The sequence below is a fragment of the Sphaeramia orbicularis genome, chromosome 14 (genome assembly GCF_902148855.1).
Source record: "Sphaeramia orbicularis chromosome 14, fSphaOr1.1, whole genome shotgun sequence".
Classification (NCBI taxonomy): Eukaryota; Metazoa; Chordata; class Actinopteri; order Kurtiformes; family Apogonidae; genus Sphaeramia; species Sphaeramia orbicularis.
This window is the reverse complement of record NC_043970.1, coordinates 28,042,163-28,064,756: the sequence shown is the minus strand read 5'-3', so window position 1 is coordinate 28,064,756 and position 22,594 is coordinate 28,042,163. Positions and strand designations below refer to the sequence as shown.

Below are 22,594 nucleotides of genomic sequence, written 5' to 3'. Positions count from 1 at the left end.
GGACATTCTGACTTTGTGTGAAATTAAGCTTTATCTTATTGCTGACCTCAGGCTTATAACACATGTAGCTGTATAATTTTGCAGGTTTTTGAGGCGCATAATACCTAAACCACCAGTGCATAAAATTTTAAAAATGTCTATAATTTAATATACAGTATTGTGCAAAAGGGTTAGGCCAACTCTAGCTTTGCTATGAAATCAACATACATATTTATTTCTCATTCACTTTTCTTAAGGTACAACATGAACATACAAGAAACATGCACACAGCCTTAAAAGACACACACAAAAAACAAACTAAATGTGCTTTAAAGGTTAAAGTCTGTACTTAGTGTGACCCCTTGACCCCATGACAAGAAGCAGAACAAACAATTAGAAACATCTGTCATGTGTTGAATGAAACCTGCTATAAAACATCAGAAAATGAATGCAATAAATCTAATACTGTCTGAACAGAATGCTTAAAGACATCTTAAGTGCACTCTAAATGCTACCATTTGGATTTATAGAAGCTGTTTGTCCCTGAAACTTTAGTTTTTACTGCTGTACTTCACATATATCCAGTTGTGTCTTAATACAGAGACTGAAAAATCCATATGTGTAGTTGTTATAACTTCACTAAGCCAACAAACCTAATGTTGGTTGAATGGTTTTGCACATTACCGTATACAGGGTGGGGAAGCAAAATTTACAATGAACATTTAGTTGTTTTTTCTCAGCAGGCACTACGTCAATTGTTTTGAAACCAAACATATATTGATGTCATAATCATACCTAACACTATTATCCATACCTTTTCAGAAACTTTTGCCCATATGAGTAATCAGGAAAGCAAACATCAAAGAGTGTGTGATTTGCTGAATGCACTCGTCACACCAAAGGAGATTTCAAAAATAGTTGGAGTGTCCATAAAGACTGTTTATAATGTAAAGAAGAGAATGACTATGAGCAAAACTATTACGAGAAAGTCTGGAAGATACTATTAAAGAAGAATGGGAGAAGTTGTCACCCGAATATTTGAGGAACACTTGCGTAAGTTTCAGGAAGCGTGTGAAGGCAGTTATTGAGAAAGAAGGACACATAGAATAAAAACATTTTCTATTATGTAAATTTTCTTGTGGTAAATAAATTCTCATGACTTTCAATAAACTAATTGGTCATACACTGTCTTTCAATCCCTGCCTCAAAATATTGTAAATTTTGCTTCCCCACCCTGTATATAAATAATGTATCTTTGCACTGCAGCCAAACACAACACATATTTGTACACTTAAATTATGGGAGAATGAATGAAATATGAAGAGTTTTGGTAGATATTTCTCTTTATTACATAAAACATCAACAAATACATAATTTAATGCTCAGAATAATGGCTAAATTGATTAATATCTTTATGCTTTTTGCATTGAGAACATAAAATATGTCATGAAAGCTGTAATTTCTTTGATTTATAGTTTATAGTTCTCTTCAGTGCTTATTAATAAAGTATTACAATAGGCAGTAAGCCATCAAACATGTATTTGTTTTTCACAGAAGATATAGTTGTGTTTCATTAAGTTCTTAAATCCTGTTCAGAATCACACAAAGCTAAAGTATTTCAATCATAAATGGAAAACATCCATCATCTGGTTGAGAACAGTCATTCTTTTTTACCACGTTCAAGTGTTTCATGGGATCAAACAAAGACAAGGTATGACATCCATCAACTGGCATAAGCAGGGTTTAAACCTACAAACTGGTATGTACCTAAGGCCATCTGATGACTCCATCCACATGTTTGTTCTCGTCCTTTCAGCCATTAACAGGCGTCCATTCTATGGGTCATAAGACATCCTCCCTGAAGCTGGTGGAAAATTGCACAGTTGGATCCCATGGCACCACAGACGTCTCACAGATGGATTATTGGGGGAAGGAAAAAAAAATCAGCAATGAAATGAATGTGTTTGCTTTAAAACTAGAATTAAATTTCCTCTTAATCACAAAACTGAGTCACTGGATAAATTCCTCCTATAATGATTAACGCTGAAGTGGTTCAGGTTTTGAGATTGCAAAATCCTGAATGTCATGGATGTACACTCACTCTGAGGTAACCATCCGGCTTTACTGCCATTAGGATACCAATTTTAGACTGAGACCCGACGAAAAGTGAATGCTTCCAAATGTAATAATTCAATCAAGCCAGTGGTTAGAGTGAAGTTCCTCTCCAAACATGAATAAACAAGGAAGAAGACAAAGTAAAATTAGCAAGATAACTGTCAAACAACTTGACGTCACAGCTCTCAGAGGGCTCATTCTAGCCTGTTTCCCAGTTGGTTGATAATAGAGTCATACGTCTTTAAACCCACTGCTGGGCCCAGACGCAGTAATGGGGCTCAATTTGGATGAAAGAATAGTCGACATGTGTGTCTTGAGAGTGCTGGAAAAAACTCAGTGGATGTTTTTTTTTTTTTCAGAACTTTCAAAAACGCCTAAAAACTGTTCTTATAACTATGCGTCTTTGCCAAAAAAACAGTGAAATGTCTCATTCCAACACAAGTCAAAGCCAATAATATCAGTGGACCTGAAGGCACTCGAGCTGAGGTGTTTCGAGCAAAGATGACATCAGTCATCCATGAACCTTTGCTGTTTTCTTGCAGACATGCTGCTAGACTTACTGCCACACTGAAAGTGTCAATAGAAGTGCCAAAATGACCAAATGCTGAGATATTTTAGAACACTTTACATCTAGTGCAGCTTCTACACAGCAAATAGGCGTGGGCAAGTGTTTTAATTAAAACACAATTTCCAGTTTCTCCTGTTTTCTTCTGCATAGACTTCATTCTTTGGTCATGATAATCCTCTTTAATCCTGTGTGTTTGTGCACAGACAGGCAAGATGCCTTTTTATGCTGTGGCTAATCTTGGAGATTCAACAGCTGCCACAAGAACTGTTAGTTATGGACTTTGTAAAGACATCTTTGTCAGTCACTTTGACTACACACAGGAGGTTGTCAGCGTCATTTGTTACCTTCATTACAACATGACAGTTACAGCCTGGAGTAGAGGATTAAACATAGATTCTTCCCATGTTTGTATTTTATTATTCATTTCAGCCTGCTGTGTCTTCAGCTCTATCATTCCTAGTCCTTTATTTTTTGCTCTTGCACCCAAGAAGCCCCAGCTGGCACCCATCAAACTATTTGTGTCAGGACAACTCGGGTTCAGCTTTCGTGTTTATATATGGTGCAGTGTTGTGGTGAAGCCTGGCTGGTGTCACTTTGCTGTCTTCGTTGCTCTTTATCAGCCTGCATGAAGACCAGATGATTCATCCTCAGATCGGTGCACGGCAGGGTGTGGTGCAGGGTTTTTGCAGTTAAGATGCTGTTTTATGCTGTGTGAAAAGAGATGCCTTCTTAAGTTTAAAGACCGAGATAATACCGACTCCTGCGGTTTTGCTCCAGAGCTCTCAGAGTGAGGGGGGGATTTAATCAAATAGGTTTTGACTCCATCTGATACAGTCATCACTGGTCCATTTTTCCATCTGAAGTGTCCTTTTCAGACATTTTAAAGCTTAATGTGGCAAATATCATTGCACTGCAGCCAAATATACAGCAGAGGACATTTGTGTACTTAAATTACATGAGGATTCAAGGAAATAGATGGAGTTTTGGCATATATTTCTGCTTTTAAAATGCCAACTCTGTGCTTACGCTGCTTATTAAAACATGACATGTTGACTTCAGAAGAATGTTACTGTCTACAGTTAATATTTACCATCAGCTTAAATCAAAATGACAAATTATAACAATTTTGGTTTGGCGCAGTAGGGTTTTACAGACAAAGAGAATGGCAGTGATTTTAAACTAAACCCTTCTGGTGTCATTTCATGAGCTCCACCTGCAAAAGGAAAGAAGAGCTTAACCTATGAGGGCTTATACTGTCACCTGGACCAAATGCAGACTTTCATTTTGTGGTGGCAATGATGACATATAATCCTAAAATTAGGATAATGACTTATGAAATAGCCTAGATTATTTAGAGCACATTGGCTATGTGTGCTGCTGAGTTTGTAATGTTACACTACCTCATAATACTAAATAAACCTTTTCTAAAAACTAAAAATTACTGAACGCTGAGGAGACTGGGGTTCTTTTTCTGTTTTTTTCTGTCCTGTCATTTTTCCCCCCTCCTTTTTTGCTGAGATTGACCAGAGGCAGGGATGAAAATGGCAGACTGGTGCCTCTGCATTGGCTCAAAAAAAAAAAAAAAAAATCTTCACTCAGAAAATGTGATTTTATTACCTCTGCCACAGAGGTTATGTGATTACTCCTGTATGTCGGTCCATCCATCTGTCTGTCAGTAGGTTCACACACACAAACACAAAAAAAACATGTTTATTAAATTTGGTGGGAATGGAGGCAATGGCCCAAAGACGAGTCTGTTAAATTAAGAAGATCAGTAAAAAGGGCTGGAAGATGGAATTGTTTCAGTTTCTTTAACACTGAAGAACCCCTGGCTTATTTACAACTCAGAATGATAACAGTTAATGTAGAAAATACTTAAACTAATCCCATAAACAGAATATAGATGCAAAAATCTGGTATGTTTTTCAGTCCAACAGAGCAAAGGTGTGCCATTAAACAAACAATTAGCTTTCGCTTCTTATCACTGTAAGCAGTTTTACAGTAACAAAGAGGGAAGATAAAGAGATTAGAGGGAAGACGGAAAACTGGTGATTTTTTAATACCCAGTTTCTAACGAGAATGTTGGAGAAGCAGTTCAGTGTCTGTGCTATCCTGTTGCAGAGCTAAAATATATTTCTTTGTACTTACTGAGGAATTAGCATCAAGACCTTTGTTGACATTGTAACATTCATGAAGATCACCAACAAAAGGAGGAGAACATAGATTGTGATTAGTGATTGATTTGTGGTTTGAGAGAACTGTATAATGGAACGAGGGTGGTGTCTGTTCATCTTATTATCAAAATATAAGTTTTTGAAATGAATAAATCAGAAAAATCCTACATGTTTACACACAAAAGAATGAACATTACAGAACATCTTACATCAATGTGATGACTGATAGTTATGATTGTTAGCTTCATTTTACTTTTCTGTATTTTCTTGAGCTGATGGAAAAACAAAGTTCCCCCTGGGGTTATATAAAGTGAATCTGTATCTGTATGAAATGAGCGTGACCCCCGGTATAATTTGGGGCTATGTTTCTGCCCACTCTCCTGGTCTCCTCCAGATCCTGAGGGAAATATCTAACTCCACCAGCTAGTCAGAGAATGTCCGTCTTTTTGGACCCGGGTAGGTACAGATGGGTTTATTAGAAACATCTCTTCTCTTTCAGCTCCTTGCCAATTTACTTGCCAATTTCACAAAGTCATTCCTTCTTCCAGGCTCTCAGCAATGTGATGATCAGTAACATGAGCGTGACTTTCTGGTGTCTGATAACACAGCCATTGCAAAAGGAAGAGAAGTGTACACAAGCAGCTGGCAAATAGTAGGTTTTCTCCTGGTGGTAGCTCACTCTAATCTTTAAACTCCTCTGCTTTATACTTGTGAGATTCTGCAAATGAAAGACTTGTTGGAAGTAGAAAAATAGAAACTCCCAAGGACATATTCCAATCTCATTTGTTTTACTATTATTTCCTGCTGAAGCTCCCACAGCTGCCTACCACTGGTGGAAGAGAGAGCCTGATTAAAGCTTATGAAGAAGAATCTCATACGCGTACTGCATGCAGTAAATCTGACAGCTTTGGTGGTTGGAATACCCCTAAGCACTGTCCTTATGCATGCTGTTTTGAGGTTCTATCTGGTTACATAACACACTGACATATGAACAAAGCACAAGACAAATGCAACAGGCATTTAGACAGTTAAATGTTACAGTCTTGGTTTGCTTAAATTGTAAATCATTCCTCTGTTCACAGCTTTTATAGAACAGAATCATAACTCCGCTGTTTGGCTTTGATTTAACATCTGAGACAACACAAGTTAATTTGGAACCGATTTTAAATAAAGCCATATGTACATGATGTGTTCTGTGGATTGAAAGAATTAGATGTATTTTCATGCATCAGACAAAACTTGTCGCACTCTGTTGTTTACATACTCATTTGGCCTGTGCAGAAGTTCCTAGTATTTGTTTAATGTCTGAATTTTACACTGACTGCAATGCAAACTACTAAAATTTTTTGAAACAAACAAAAAAAAAAAGTCAAGCCCCTGTTGAAGTCAAAACAGTATATAAAGTTAATATAGCCCAGAATTTTCCCTATTTACTTATTCTTGGACAGAAGAGTAAGAACTGAACAAAACAAGTTGAACCCATGGAAAAAAATAAAAAAGAAATCTGGTCCTGCCGTGCCAAAATTAAACATCGGACTGTCCTTGTTAGTACCCTTGAATTGCTAATGTGTTATTTACATTTTGTCATTTAGAGTTAAAATTTGCATTTCCTCTTCTTCATGTTGCTGTCTTTCCCCAGATCTTCTTCAAAAGTGATTCCGTTCAGCTCCCCTTGAGGAAAAGTCCCATTAATTAAATAAGAAAATAGGCTGAGCCGCAACACTGATGTAATGAATCTGTAATGTTATGTCTCTCATTAAAATTGTAGGGCTATGCTATGTTCAGAATGAGTAGTTTTGTACAGGAATATGCAGATTTCAGAAGGAGATGTCAAAAAGGCCAGCGGGGTGGCAAAAACGCATGATAGCAGTTTTCTAATGTTAACGGGGTCATGTGACTTCTGTATATTTTCATCAGACTGGAAAAAGAAAAGATAAGAACAGAGCAGATAGTCTTATCTGCTGAGAAAATATGGTGGCAGAGTCTGATCTGAAGTCAGGTGATTAAAGCATAAGCCATATTAAGTTGGACTATCTGCATTTCACAGACTTCGGTACCATGTGTTCTGCTTCGATGTCACAACTTGTCCGGTAAATAAATTTATCTTTTGATGGATTCTGAAGTGTCCTTGCCACAGTGACTGTATATATCAGGGCTGCTGTTCCTCTGCACTAATGGGTCTAATTTATGAAAACACAACTTTATAAACACTCATCTTCTTGTGAAAATTTGATGCAGTGACAAGGTTTGTAAGACAAGAAACTAATTAGATTAAGAAAAGAAATATGGACAACTCAAAGTGACTGAGCCAATAGCCTACTAATACCACCTATTGACAAAATTAACCCATAGGACAGTTTTAGCAGCATGCCAAGACTTGTAGATGCAACCTTAATTGTTGTCCCCAAGTCAAACCACTGAGAAAAATCCTGGACTATACCGGAAGTTAAGAGAAATAGCTATCAAAATAAAAGCACACCAGCATTTCACTAGAGACTATTTGATTTATTCTTTGGTCTGTTTTATGCTTAATCGAAATAAGTTGTATTTGCTTTGTTTTAACTGCAAAAATATAAATTTAGGCTTGGAAACAAAATTTGTCTGATATAATGAATGGAAATCAAGTGTTTGTGGAGTGTAAAACAGAAATACAAACCCTAAACCAGCAGAAAACATGGATTACAGACACATTCAACAGTTACATCCATCTTGAATATTAGAGGCATATCTTATGCATCTCTGTGTAGTATAATTATGTTAAAGAAAAAAAAAAAAAAAAAAAGCAAGTTTATTCAAGCCTGCTCATGTTTGTGGCTGAACTAGTTCTCCTACTGCCTCTCCAGTCCTCTTAAATAAGCATGAAAACATTCTAATGTACATTTGTGTCTTACATGTATGTCTCTAATGACTAGCAGGATTGTCTATTTTATTTAGTTTAGGGACACCAGCAGCCATGGCCTAGATGGTTGGAGTATCGGCTTGTTCAACTCCTCAGACCAGCAGGAGAAATTTTGGCTGATGTTCCTTTGAGCAAGGCATTTTACCCCCCATTTGCTCCCCAGGCGCACTGACATGGTAGCTCTTTGCAATGTGGTGTTCCTGCACATTCAGCTAGTGATGATTGAAACAGAAAGACTGAATTTCAGTGTTTGCAGGTAAAACATACTGACAAATGAAGATTCTTGATTCTTTAAAGCTGTGGTGTTTTGCCACTAGGGCTCTTTTTTAATCCCTACTACTACACATAATAAACTTAACTCGGAAAATATATATGCTATGCTATATATACAATATATACTGTATGCTACACTAATGTTCAGTGTTGATGAAGGTGAAAGAAAAAACATTACAAAAATAAAAAATTAAATAAAAACAAAACATTTACACAATTTTCCATGATACATAAAGTACTCTGAGTCTTGATTTGTTAGTGGTATTATTTGGGTGGATGTGGTGTATGATATTCTGTTCATGCTTTCTTTTCTTATATTCATCATTTAATAGGTCTTATATATTTTATTTTATTTTTATTGTAGTTTTGTTTGTTTGTTTTGTCTCTCTCTCTCTCTCTCTCTCTCTCTCTCTCTCTCTCTCTCTCTCTCTCTCTCTCTGTCTGTCTCTTCTGCCCAGTTTACTCAGTTCTGGTTGTAGTGGTTCAGCAAAATGTGGTTCAACCAAACTCATAATAAAGTCAATAGAATATCAAGGGGAGAATTTATATACTTTATAAAGTTACCCTTGGCAAAGCAAATTTGTTCAGCACCAAAAGGCAGCCAGACTACCATTCTGCTGTTAGGATGCTGGACAAGACAAGTTAAAAATTATAAATAAATAAATAAATAAATAAATAAATAAATAAATAAAAATAAATAAATAAATAAATAAATTAGATAAAATAAAGTACTTTGAATCTGAACATCAATGCCGGTCTATTATTATTATTATTATTATTATTATTATTATTATTATTACTTTTTTTTTTTTTAAGGTTCTTTGCATTGTTTTTTTTTTTTTTCATACTTTATTTACAAAATACTGTATACACATATACCAGAACATGGCATGGAGAAAAAAAAACCCATAATGCTCGAGGTGAGGCAGGAAGAAATTAAATACAATCACAGAAATACATAAATAGGTAAGTAAATTAGATAAAATAAAAGTAAAGGAATAAACAAGAAGAGAAAGAAAAAAAGATTACAACAAATTCTTCACATAAGGCTTTAGTCTTCACAGCTTTAGGGTTAGTGCAAAAGTTAAGTGTGTCTAGATAGGATTTCAAATAAGATTTAAAGACCACAAAGCTGGGTTTCTGATTGGCAACTTTGCTTGTATGTATATGAAATTTAACTGATAAGGAAATGAGATTAAGAATAAACAATTTCCAAACAGGCAAATCAGTAATAAAGAAACCAAATAAAACATCTTCAGTTTTGAAGTTAAAAGAAATATCCAGCTTTCTATTTAAAAAAAGATTGATATCACACCAAAAAATTTGACAAAAGGCACATTCCCAAAACAAATGAGTTAATGTTTCATCCGAATTATGACAAAATGAGCAAAAAGGGTCGACATTGATCTTATACTTAATCAGAGTTGAATTAGTTGGATAACACCTATGTAATAGTTTTAAAAATACCTCTCTCACTTTATTCAAAATAAAAAGCTTCCTTGGTAATAACCATACCTTTTCCCATTCCACGTCAGAATATAAATTACTCCAAAAAAAGATGGAAGCTGGCTTACAAATTGTATCCCTTTGAATCACTTCTCTAATGCATTTATTATTAGTTTCTTTACTCAAGAATGGATCTAAATTTCCTATGTATAATTCTGATTGCGCAATTTGAGGGGTAATGGTTGTTGAAGGACTAATAGTAGAAGATATCAAAGTTTTTAAACCTGAAGGGATAGCATCAAACACAATTGTATATTCTCTTGGGAGTACCGGAATTTTATATTCTAACAAAAATTCACTATAACGTCGGTCTATTAGACTGGGTTACAAAAAAATGTTTTTTGTAAGTTGTCTAGATTTTTTCAACTGAATTAGGACCATTTTGCACCGCTAAATCCAAAAATGACATCTGTTTTTCTCAATCAGGTCAGGTTTTTTTGCTAATTTGATTTTGAAAAATGTCATCTTCTCACAAAATTGATTAAATTTTTGTGACATTATCAGCTGATTTTTTATATAGTTCTCACCCAAAATAGGTTTTAAGAGAAAAAAATCCTTTTCTAACAGGATTCCTGTTAGGTACAATGGTGTATTCACCGCAGATGTAGCAGAATACGTCAGGCTTATTTTTGCAAGATCTTCTAGTCGAAGCCATTTCATTCACCTGTAGTATTAAAAAAAAAACATTAATCATAAATTGGCAAAAGTAAAATCTTCAGAACTCGTTTATTGCAAGAAATATGAAAGAATTTTGTATCATATGATGTGAAAATGCCCATAAATGTAAGCAAAAATGTTCAAAAGCCAATATGTAGCATAGTTCAGAAAGTTGACCTGACTGAGTAAATTAATGTGATTTTTGGATTCAGCACACCAAAATTATCCTAAATCAGCTCCAAAAAACTTAAACAATAAATTTGTTGTTGATCTGTGTTATTTTATTTGTAGATCTGTTTCCGGAAGTTGTGCATCTTATCACCGGAAATTGATGGTGCTGTTATGGAAACGGGTGGGCGGAGCTTACTGGTGCCATTCGACTCCGGGTGTGATGCGGTGATGGAGCTAAAGTCCTCGGTGACCAGATTAGTGTAGTCAGCCCTACGAGACACTTTAGCGCACAACTTTTAATATCCGCCGAACGTCCACTCTGTTGACTTTTACTCAGAACTGACTGGACGTTCCGCCTCAGTTTCGTCCTAATTTTGCGTGTGAAAACGGGCCAAGCTAGACCTGTCGCACAATATCCCCACCACCTTTTCGTGGATATTTTCCCCCCTGTCGTAGCCGAATAGTCTGGTGCGTTCAGGGACACGACTAACACACTTAAGTGGATTGTTTATGAAGCATGACGAGAAGATGTGGAAGAAGAAAAGAGCTGACTGATAATGAGGATTATCTCTGCAACTGACAGACGTGCAGTGAGGTGCCCTGGTTGCGGATTCAGTCTGCTCGGTCATCGAGCTGAGGGGGGGAGAATTTGGGAGAAGTCGTGTGAAGCACAAAGAGCCGATTAAAGCTGAAGCCAGAACAAGTTTGGACCATGCACCCCCTGTGCTGACAGAGGACTGAGGTGGGAAAGCACTCCAAGAGCTGTATTGTTTTTATCTTTGTTGTTCTGCCTAGACTTCAAGAATAAAGTTGGGCAATCAGAAGTTTCCAGTCTGTAGTATCACCACATGCTGTTGAAGGTGCAGCTTTTAAACCTGCTGCATATTCATACAATCGTCTGATAGTGTGTTATCACAAGTCCACACAGATCTAAAGTGTATTTCTCTCTCTACGGCAGTGTTTTGATCACAGTGTGGGGCTTTTCTGTGCAGAGTTCCACTGTAAATGCAGACTGGTTTGCGGTCAGTGAAAGCACAGTCGAGCTGCCCATGCCTCCTGCTTTTTAATTCAAACCCAAACAGCTCTCAGTTCACTTTTTGCCATTTTCAAAGACCGCAATGGAGCTGACATATAGGGGCATCTTCTTGCTATGGAGCATCTTCTTGGACTGGACTCTCCTGGTTTCTGCAGAGGAAGGTGAGTGTGGAGATTTTTTTTTTTTTTTTTTTTTTTTTTTTTTTTGTGTGTGCATGCTGGATTTCTCTACATGTGTTATTTTCCTAAGAGGTAATGCAATAAATGTGAAAAGTTTGTCAAAAATAATGACCAGTTTTGACTGCAGCCTCTATTTTATCCTTAACCCTCAAAAAACCCCACAGTGGAAACGTTTTTCCAGCTTATATTTCTGTCTCCATTGGTGTAAACAGTGTATTTGAAAGGAGTTTGCTTTTGAGTGTCGCAATACAAATAATAAAAGTGTCTATTTTTCTCTCTTGATATGTTCAGGAAGGCCATTTCTAAAACCCTGCTGCAATTACTTTTCAGTTTCAAGTCATCAAAAGGTTCCCCGGGCTGCTTCCTGTGGGACCCTTAACCAGCTTACCCTAAAATCAATACTAAAACATTCAGGGCATTGAAGCTAATACAGGGCTGATGTGATTTCTGTGAGCTGATGTGGTCATGTCTCCTACTTGTGGTTAACAGCCTTGATATAGCATTTAAATGGAGATCTACAAGAGGCATTTAGCTTTTGCATTGAGCCGGGGGGAAATGCATCTAAGGCTCTGCAGTAGATCTAAAGTCTGGATCATCATTTGCATTAATTTCAGGCAGCAGGCGTGATGTCGCTCCTCCTGGATCAGCTTTGTGAACCCTGGAAGGACAAATGAGACAGCCTCAAATTAACTGAAAATGACTGAAAATTGCTGGCTTAAGTAGGGAAATATAACTGGGCATCATCAGCATAACAACAGGACCTGGGTCTGGATAAATTCTCCAATTCAGGAATAGATACCAAGCCTCAGTGAGCCAAATTAAGAGGTCAGAATCAACTAAAAGCCTGGGTGTTTATTTTTATTCTGCTCCCAATGTTTCTGTCTTTCTGTGACATTAACGGGGATACTGCCGTTTGGACTGAAAACTGATTGTGGTTGTTCAAAAGTGCTGCTGAAACACCTCTGTTTAAAACCTTTGGTAGAAATAATAGGCCTATATTTTGTGAGCATCAAATAATTGCAGCTGGCTATTTAAGAATACCTTTCCACTCTAAGCTGCAAGCTACATGTTTTTGTGTCTCTCTGAAGACTAGCCTATATTCTCCATCCTGCTCTCTGCCTGACATTGTGTTCAGGTTTTACACAGGGGCTGTAGGTTAGTTTGGTTTTCTGTATGTGTTTAATGTCTTGGATCCAATTTTTTATGATGCTCTTCTAAAGCGTCAGTATGTGACCTATTGTAATAAGTTAACAAGATATCTTTGTTTTTTTCACTACTGTTTCAACAACAAAATGATCTGATCAGTGACAAAATCGCATTTAAGTAAATTATAAGGGTAATGAAAATGGTTTGTACAGGGTTAGAGCTTGCTTGAAGAGACACATAAAACAATGAAGCCATTTGTCTAGCTAACTCTCAACATGCACTACTGTATTACTGTAGGTATGTGTTATGTAGCTAAGAAAATAAATGTGCCATGGAAACAATGAGTGCTAAAACTTTTTTCCTTATTTGCCCATTCCAATCAATACTGGCTGTAAACAGGAACAGCATGAACATGCATGACTTCACATATTCTGTGGCAGGAACACAAATCTGTCAGCTGTGTCTGGTTTCAGGCTGGTCACTTTGTTGCCGAGCTAAATGCCTTTTCTTGAAGAGGAGATTTTATGACTTATGCTATAGACTTTCAGGACTCATGGGTGTAGTTAATGTAATGTCACCTATGGTTTTCCACGAGTGTTTTGATTGTTGTATTTGCTGCTTGGGTACACGCTACCATTAAAAGAAGATACTATATGTATTTAGTCCAAAAAAAACAAAAACCTTTCTTAGAGAGAAGCTTGGGGAGTTTCCCGGAAACTTGTGTTTGGAAACATGTCGGGGAAGTTGTAGCCAGTCATTAGACAAAATCTCTTCCAGGGGCTGCAGATTTCACAGTTGGACCAAGTGCTGATCTTTTTGGATCATGTAGCAGCAACCTGAATGCTGACACACTTCTGAGTTTATCCATCTGTTTCTCTGGACATGCTGTGGGAGAAATAAAGCTAATAAAGGATCTTAAAGAAGTGATGTCTAGCAGGTTTTTGGTGGCAGAATGATGAAATATAGCCTCGGAAAATTTAAACGTACCATGATGGATGTAGTCGGTGATGGTTGCAAACAGGTGTAGCTCAGGCACAAAGTGGGCTACAGCCGCGAAGTCTGAGGCTGAGGGGTCGTAGTGCCTTGTCGACTGACTCCAGAACATCTGTGTCTTGCCAAGTGTGAACAAGATGTCTGGTTTTCATGTCTTGGGTAATGGCCCGCTCCTCTGCCAACACACTCTGGATCATCCTCCCTCTTGTTCTCCACCTAGCAGGGAATACTGTAATGAACTGATGGGAGGGCAGATGAAGCTCACAGCTGCCAAATCTCTCCTCCTTTTCCAACTAAAGGATAAATGACTCACTTACGCACACCACTTGCTTGTTCGGCGCATGGATCCCTCTTCCTTCTGTCTCTGTGAAGATTAAAACACAGACCTCTTGATCAGATAATTACTTTGGCTTGAAATTAATAACGAGCTTTGGGTGGAAATTAGTATAGAGGACACACATTGTCTGCACATACGGATGAAAACACACACCCTTTCCTTGCCTCTCCCTGCGCTTAAAATACATGATCTACAAAAAGTACAACGAAGACACTGAAAAGGCCTTTTTAAAAACCAAATGGATTGCAATTTTAGAATATACTTGACTTTTAAAATATAAGCCACCATGTTCCTTATCCTCTCACAAATAGGCTATGAGATACCCAGTTTCTTTTTTTTTTTTGTCTCCTGCATCTTTTTATTCCTTGCACATACAGTGCTCTTTTGCCAAACACTAGATGCAGCCAGTAACAAAAGCAGTGCAGTCTCTTCCTCTTGTTCAGGCCTGGAGCTTTAATGATATTAAAAGCATTGTCAAAGGTGATGCAGAGTCGTCGCCCCTCATCTAGACAACACAAAGACAATTTTCCACCCTCGCAGAGAATAAGCTTTTCTTCATTTTTTATCTAGTTTCCATGGCTTAAAGGCATCTTTGAGAAGTTGGTCCTTTGAATCACCTGTGTAGTCATCTGAGGTGTAACAGATATGAAGACAGGCAGCGTTAATCTGTCATTTCACATAAGTGAGGCTTGTGTTACATATGCAAATTAGTGGAGAATTAGCAGACACTCTGAAGTTAATGTGTGCCCTCGTTTTGAAAAAAAAAAATCTGCATTTTCTGCTGTGACTTCATCTTGCTATATAGGATGTTACTGCAGCTGTTGCCTCCCTTCTGTTTACAAGTCATCTTTTCCTACAGTGTGCAACAAGAGAGTGCGGCAGCCTGGGTAATTTGTTTGCTGGGGCTCTGTCTTGTTGGGGGTGAAGAGCACTGACAATATTTTGAAGCTTGGAGTGATGGAAAAGGGGGTGAAGCATCATCCTGCCTTGTATAGACTTTACACACAGCAGTTGTGTGTGTTTGTTCCACATTGGCCTGTCTCAAACCACACCAAGCCTAAATGAAAAAAGGTTACATAACACCTTTCTTTGGACGAAAACCCATTCTCCACTCTGAGAAGTGAGCTACAAGTGCTGTAGGTAGGCCAGAGGCAAAGTGGGACTAATGAGGATAGATTCGTGTCTCAACTAGAGTTACGCCATTTGAAACACGTTGTGTATTCAGATATATACAAAAACTCTTCACATAATAAAACCTGATATATTGCCTTGATCTAATGTGAACGTGTTGACAAAGATGGCAGCATTTGCCCACAAGCATACTCTTGCAGAAATTCTCATTGCTCAGTGTTAACGCACCGGTCTGAACAGGAATAACTGATGTATTCAAATCTTGTGCCGAGCAGCTGATTGGCGATGGAGGCAGCTAGGTAGGCCAGCACACATCTGTATGTAGCTTTGAAAAAGAACTCAGCAAAATACTGCAACATTTACCATTTCCAGGCAGTTAAATAACATGTAACAGGTGTCTTAATGTGGGACAGAGCAAAACATTCAGTGCACATTTCCCTGCAATGTGCTGATACACAGCTCGACCAAAAAAAAAAAAAAAAAATTGCCACCTGGATTTAACTAAGAAAATAGATAGGAGGCTTCTATTAGATAATGACTGCAGTGACTAATATACTTCAGCTGCAACAAAATATTTAGCACTAGTCTCTCATGTCTTAAACATCAATTTCTGGAGAGTATAAAGATTGATGGAAAAAGGACATGTGGTCTGATGAGTCCAGATTGACCCGGTTCCAGAGTGATGGGCGCATGAGGGTGAGAACAGAGGTGGATTAAGTGATTACCCATCATGCCTAGTGTCTACAGTGCAAGTCTGTGAGGGCTGTGTTGTGATCTGGGTTTGTTTCAGTTGGTCAGGTCTTGGTTCATCAATGTTGCGTGTCCATAAAATGAGGTCAGTTTGACTACCTGAATATACTGAATGACCAGGTCTGAACATGAATGGATTTTGTTTTGTCTGATTAAACAGACATATTCCAAGATGACAGTACCAGGATTCATCTGGCTCTAATTGGGAAAGACGGGTTCAGGATAATGAGGCCCACATGGGTTGGCCACCAGAGTATAGACCTGAATCCCACTGAGAATCTTTGGGATGTGATGGAGAAGACTTTACACAGCTGTTTGGCCCTTGAAATGGAGATTTTTCAGGACCACGCTACAAACGGAGGGGTATGAGAAATCTCCCATAATTCTGTTCGAATCATCGGCAAGATGGAGGTAAACACAACAAAAAAAGTGAAGCAGTATGATGAAAGAAACACACAAATGTATGTATTTTCTTCATACATAACTTACTCATTTGATCAACTGTTTAATACCGTTTCAATGTGTTATAGACCGCATTTTGTGGTTTGCAGTTGATAGCCATAAAAAGATGCCCAAAGCCTGTGCAACAGAGATGGTTACAGCTGCTGACGGCATGGTGAATTCTTTCGGAAATAAAGTTGTTGCATCTGTTTATAGTGGTATCGATGACTGATAATGACGTAACAGGTCTTGAAGTGCTGTCTCATTCCATAGGGGAATATTTCAACCCCTACCCCGTTACAAGGGGTAGTTCCAAGTGCTAGGGCCAAGGGGTGAATTGGGATTGGGCCAAGATCTTGCCAAGAAATTAAAGCAGTTATGGATGGAAGTAAAGCTAAAGGTCATCCAACAGATTTTTTCAAAAAAATTTTTTATTAGAATTCTTTTTTGGCAAAAACAAAGATACCTATCAAGTGTTAGGGCGACATGGTGATGCAGTGGATAGCACTGTTACCTCACATCAAGAAGATCCTGGGTTGATTCCAACACTAAGACCTTTCTTGGTGGAGTATGTCATGAAACATTGGTATGTAGACCAACAATTGTTTTGTAGGTAATGGTGTTTTAGAGTTTGACATTTTTGGGAAAACATACAAAAAAAAAAAAAAAGATGACTCATCCTACATTCTGGGGCGTGCATTAATTGAGCATGAAATTAAATGTTCTCGCAACTTGTTTTGTCCTCTGGATCATCACTGTATAGTTATGGGGTGGTGATTCACAGGTTGACCAATCACAGCAAACTGGGTTTTTCAGGAGGGGGCAGCCACCCTTGATTCCTGATTTTACATGAAATACATAAACATGCTAAGTCAAATATCTAAATAGATTTGGTGTTTCATGCTGACTTTAAGAGGAAAAGAGGAATATTGATGTGACAGCTTGTATTCTGTATGTTTTCTGTTTACTCCCTCACCTCCAGACACTTCAGGTGGTGTAACAAGCGTGATGGGTAGCATCACTTTCTAAACTTAAACACGCTAAGTGTCTCAGATCAGTAAATGCAGAAAGGATGTTTTTATTCTGAATCTAAGAGTCCTAACTCGGGCCTCAATCCCTTCTTTCACAGACATGTAGCCTTTTCTTTTGCTACTCTTTCCACGTCCTCTGTCTCCTTGATGTTTGACTGGTGCTATGCTGTTTTCTCTTGCTGACTGTCTCCCCTGCCGTGGAAATGTGGATCGTTTCCCAGAAATCCTTTTAAACGGAACCGATTTTTATAAGAAAGGGATTTGCATTTAAAGCAACCTCCCCCCTTTCTGAAAGCCTGTAGCCCATCATCCTCAGTACCTCAATCCGATGATTAGCTTCCTCAAGAGTTAAACAGGCATCTGAGTGCCACAAGTACTCTCAGTTCATGTCTCTCCCTCTCTGTCTCTCTCTTTTTTTTTCTCTCCTCGTCGAGAGCGATGCATATGGTCGCCCAGAATTGCAGGTGGATGATAGTTAGGTCGGTGAGAGGATACACCCCCAGCCCATACATCCGTGTCAGGCATTCACTTTCGAGAGCCAGTCTGTCCTCCACCCACACGTTCCTCTGTGAGAGTGGGACACAATGGGGACAGGCTGCAGCAAAGAGGGAATGAGGCCACAGCCTATCAGCCATAAGCACCAAGGAGAATGGCACTTTTAGAGGGATGGGGGTTCTCTTTGAAGTGAGTCAAGGAGAGATGGGAAGACTGGCATGAGTCAACGAAATAGAGAGCAAGTACAGAGAGGGCAAGGAAGGTGCACACTGCATAATGAGCAAAGTATGTATGTTGCTTATTTGCATGCTGTAATCATACACACCTGGGGCCACATAGTATATATTTGAGGAGCTGAATATGTGATTAAAACAAAGGGATTAAAAGGTCTTTAATTAGAAGACAACAGCTGAGAAGAAGCTGTTTATTTCATGCCTATCTATAAAATTGATCTTACCGCAGATGTTTTTTGATGCATACCGAGCATCGTATTGAAATTCTTTTGAGAAGCTTGTCTATATTCAGTTATTGTCTTATTCCTTGTTATGTTTTTGAATGTTCCATTCAAAAATAGCATTAAATCTTGAAGGGGAAGCAGCCACATGAGTCTGCTGAGCTGTCTGAGGCCGGATGTGCAAGAATTGATTAAAAAAGCAACCTTGATGTAAAAAAAAAAAAAAAAAAAAAAAAGAAAAAATTCTCTTACCGAAGCATACACCATCAGTAGACTTGATTCGATTTGAGCCTGGGATATTTTCCTCCATGCGTCACAGGCTGACCTACATCTTGTGTTTGATATGCTCGTTTTAAGTGAAAATGCAATCACTAGGTTCGACATCAAGAACAGGTGTATATTTGCCTCTACCTTTATGCATGCACACGGCTTCAGTGCATCTCTCAGGGCCTGTTTTCATATACTGCATTGAACCAAGTGGGCTCTGCTATATACAGCATAGCAGAGACATTCCTGTGCGCTAGTTGCCCTCCTACAGCTTCCACACTGCTAAGAGCTTTAAGAGGGAGTCATGCTCCAAAAAGGAATGGGTCAGTTCAGTTAAAGAAGCATTCAGCACCTTATTTTTTTGGAAGCCCAGTATCTCATTTTTAAGCAGTGCTGTGCACACAATGTTCTTTTGCTGTGGGTCTTTCCTCTTATTCATACATATCACTATTTCTTAATGATAACTGATTGCTATCTTGCCTTTTCCTTATCCAATCACTGAAGAACAATCAGTGTATTACTAAGCTCAGCCCCTGTTTCTGCTGTTGGACAAAAGTGTGGTTTTGAAATTCATACAGTGTATAAACTACTGGATTCACCCACTGATGAAAACATAATATGGCTGAATGAAGAGGGAAATGTATGCTCTCCGTACTCTGTAAAGTAAAAAATTCAAAGATGACTATCTTTATCCTAGATATTGGCCGCTGCCTCAAACTTCCAGTTGTGAGCTTGTAGGAGCATGCACAGACAGATGAAGAAAATTAGCTCTCCATGTGTCTGTTGTTGTTTGGGTATGAAAATGCGTAATGTGTCAGAATAAAAGCAAAAATTCTCACTCAGACTCTGTTCTCTTGTATCTCTACTTAGATGTGTCAATCCTTAGATGGTTTATTTAGCTGTAGTCTGCACTGTTAGCTTCAAGCTGTCCACCTCCCACAGCAGATTAGTCACTGAAGGCTCTGTGTGTGCGTGCGTGCGTGCGTGCGTGTGTGTGTGTGCATTTTCTTTGGCAAGTTTTTTTTCCCAAAATGGATTGTAGATTCTGCTTTAGTAAAAGCTTTGATAAAAACGCTGTTTTAAGTACCACAGTAGACATTTTGGGGGCTCATAGTGAGTTTCTTAGATGCATCGCAGCAGTGGATGGAGCTATGTGGGTTTTTCATCAGGCAAGATTTGAAAAAGAGATAGGTCACATTTTGTATTTTTTTAAAAAAATCACATTTCCATGCTTTGTTCCCTCCAACAGCTGGCAGTACTATTCTGCCACTCTGTATTGTAATATATTTTCCCAGTAAACAACATTACATTTGATCTCCATCTTGTTTTATTAATGGAATAAATGACAGGGGACACACATATGCCAATAATGAATCTGTTGTAATCTGACAGATATCCAAGTCTAATTATGTGAAGACACCACAAACATGCTCGTGTCAGGATCACCTGCTGCTTAGGAAGATCATCCCAGATTTTAGCACGGCGGGGCTCCAAAGTATCTGCCCTGCGGGTGTGCCGGTCTATGTCTGACCCTGATCTTTGGCCTCCCTATGGACGGGGGAAAAGATGAATAGTGATGGAGATAGTGCTTGAAAAGAAGAACACAGAGTTTCCCATGGCGCTTTTATAGTGATGACACATAGCCCTGTTCAGCTGCCTTCGAGCCTTCTATAAAGATGAGTTTCAGGCTTGTTGGTTTGTGGAGAGATGTTTCGACCAGAGTGTGATGTTGTGTGATAGCTCTGAGGCATGGATCAGGATCAGGGAAGTGTGTGAAGTTGTTACACCTGAATTTTGATTGTAGAACCATGTAAACCCAGTTGTAGTTAAAAAATACAGATGCATCGAGAGCTTCTATTTTACTAATGGTGGCTGATATGACAGTATATAACACACAGTTGAAGTGTGACCACCACTAGACATTTGGCAGAACTATTTCCATCACAGCAGCCTTCCATTAGTGTCTCTACTTAATATTTTAGGCAGGCTGTGAAGCAGATTAGGGCTTGAGGGTCCTTGTGTGAGTTCAACATCTTATGAATCCAGCTGCCTCATAAGGTAACACCCCTCTGTTCTTATGTGCATACTCCATTTCCTTCTGAAATGATGGACATCTGTCTGTTTTCATTGTAGCACCAACATGTAGCTCTTCATTCTGCCAACTCAGATCATTAAATTCAGACTGCTAAGATGAGAAGCATATCACTTAGATGATAAATCAATGAGTGGAGCATCGTTTCCCAATGTAAACACATTTTCTTACTAGATAAATATGAATGTGGGCTTTATCTCAGCTTGCTTGACTACTCCACCATCTCACGCTGCAACCTTTTGACACCTTTTGACAAAGTAAAACCTTTTACCTAAAGCATGGCTGTAGAGACTGTCATCACACAATATGTCTTTTAAAAGACCAAAGTGCTCAAATGTACTGCGCAGTGCACATCTGTTTACTAACACACTTGCTTTTCACTTTTGTAGCATCAAGGTCTTAGAAAAGAAATAAGACACTTTTTTTGAGCTCTTAAGATGTTACGGCATGAATTTTAAAGATTAAAACGTGTCGTGTTGATCAAAATATGCCATTCCTTGTCGCTCCATGTTTGCATATGCTGGAGGCAGTTTTGCAAATAAAAAAAAAAGAAATATGCAGTCATATTTCTTTCTGTTATTGAGTTTGGCTTCTGCTCTAATAATGTGCACATAATGATGAATAAAAGCGTGTCTCTCTGCACTAATTAATACTTGTGACCCACATTTCAAGAAACTGTCCTCCTCATATGTACAGCGCCAATGACAAGGCGAAAATGAGTTTTTAAAGATCCTGAAATGTGAAATAGATTAAGAGTTGGTAAAATGGGAATGTATTGGGTGTATTTTTGTTTTTATTCAGGTTTGATTATGCATTTCTTAAAAGCTTACAGTTTTCTAGGTTACCACTCTGAATGTGCTATAAAAAACATGTTGTTGACATTCACACCTGCAGCACCTTAGGGTGATTTTTAATAATTTTTATTTTTATGTGATTATTCACCTTTTGCAATCATATCTCTTGAGGGTCTCTTTTGCTTATCTCAGTAGCGCATTAATATGTGACTGAGACAAATGAGAATTATACACAAGTGTCTTGGTGATGCACTTTTAACAAAAGTAATGCCTTCAGTTAAATAGTAGAGGCAAATGTAAATACACCTTAATAGAAAAATATGCAAGGTCCATGTTGACGTAAACACAATACTGGAGTTAAAATTGCTTATACTCTGATATCATCATCTTCAATTCACACAAACAGATTAATTTTCTTAGCTTGTATTTCCACACCGTTTCATGTGCAGACAGCACAGCCCAAGCTTATCGTCTCCATTTTTATAAAATCTGATAGGGAAAATGGGGAGATGCGGGGATAAATGATGAGCAGAAAACTTAGAAATGATCATAAGAGACAAAGGAAAATGAGGAAGTGTACACAAGGGAAAAGGCTTAAAGTAAAATTAGTGTTTAGGTTCCTTTGGAATGATAAATCTGATTACCATCTCTAAAAAGTCTATACTCTGCAGTCCACTGATGTGTCTGCTTTCTAAATTGAGTGTCATCCTAAGCGTTGTCTCATTTTATTGTATTATCATTCATTTAAAGGCAGCGCCACTGGTGGGAATGCAGAGGAAATGTATGCCCCAAAATATAATGAATTTTACAAAAAAAAAGGCTTTTTAACTTCTTTCTAATTCATTCCTCCTCTTGTTGGCTCCTGTATCAGAAAACCACCAGGGAGTTGGTGTTGCCTGCAACAATGTTCTCAAGAAGCCTTTTAGCTTTCCAGAGTTGGGTTATGTTTGAAGACAACTTGAGAAAGCAGTATAATTGGAGGAAGCAGGAGGTGAACGCCATGGCAGATCAATATTCTCAAAAAAACTGAAATATGCTTTAAAGCTAGACATTTGAATCAATCAGTTGCAAGACACTGCTGGCAATTAAGCATTTAGGATTTCTTA

At 38.1% G+C, this 22,594-nt stretch overlaps 1 protein-coding gene across 2 annotated transcripts in view; it reads left to right on the top strand.

The window, feature by feature from the left end:
* The first annotated feature begins 10,559 nt into the window (after nucleotides 1-10,559).
* ephb4a (eph receptor B4a) overlaps nucleotides 10,560-22,594 on the top strand; it is a 46,319-nt gene continuing 34,284 nt past the window's right edge. For both annotated transcript variants that reach the window (XM_030154524.1, XM_030154523.1), the window contains exon 1: nucleotides 10,560-11,539. In XM_030154524.1, the coding sequence (XP_030010384.1) occupies nucleotides 11,461-11,539 (79 nt within the window). In that variant the 5' untranslated portion in view covers nucleotides 10,560-11,460. The remainder of the gene's footprint in view (nucleotides 11,540-22,594) is intronic.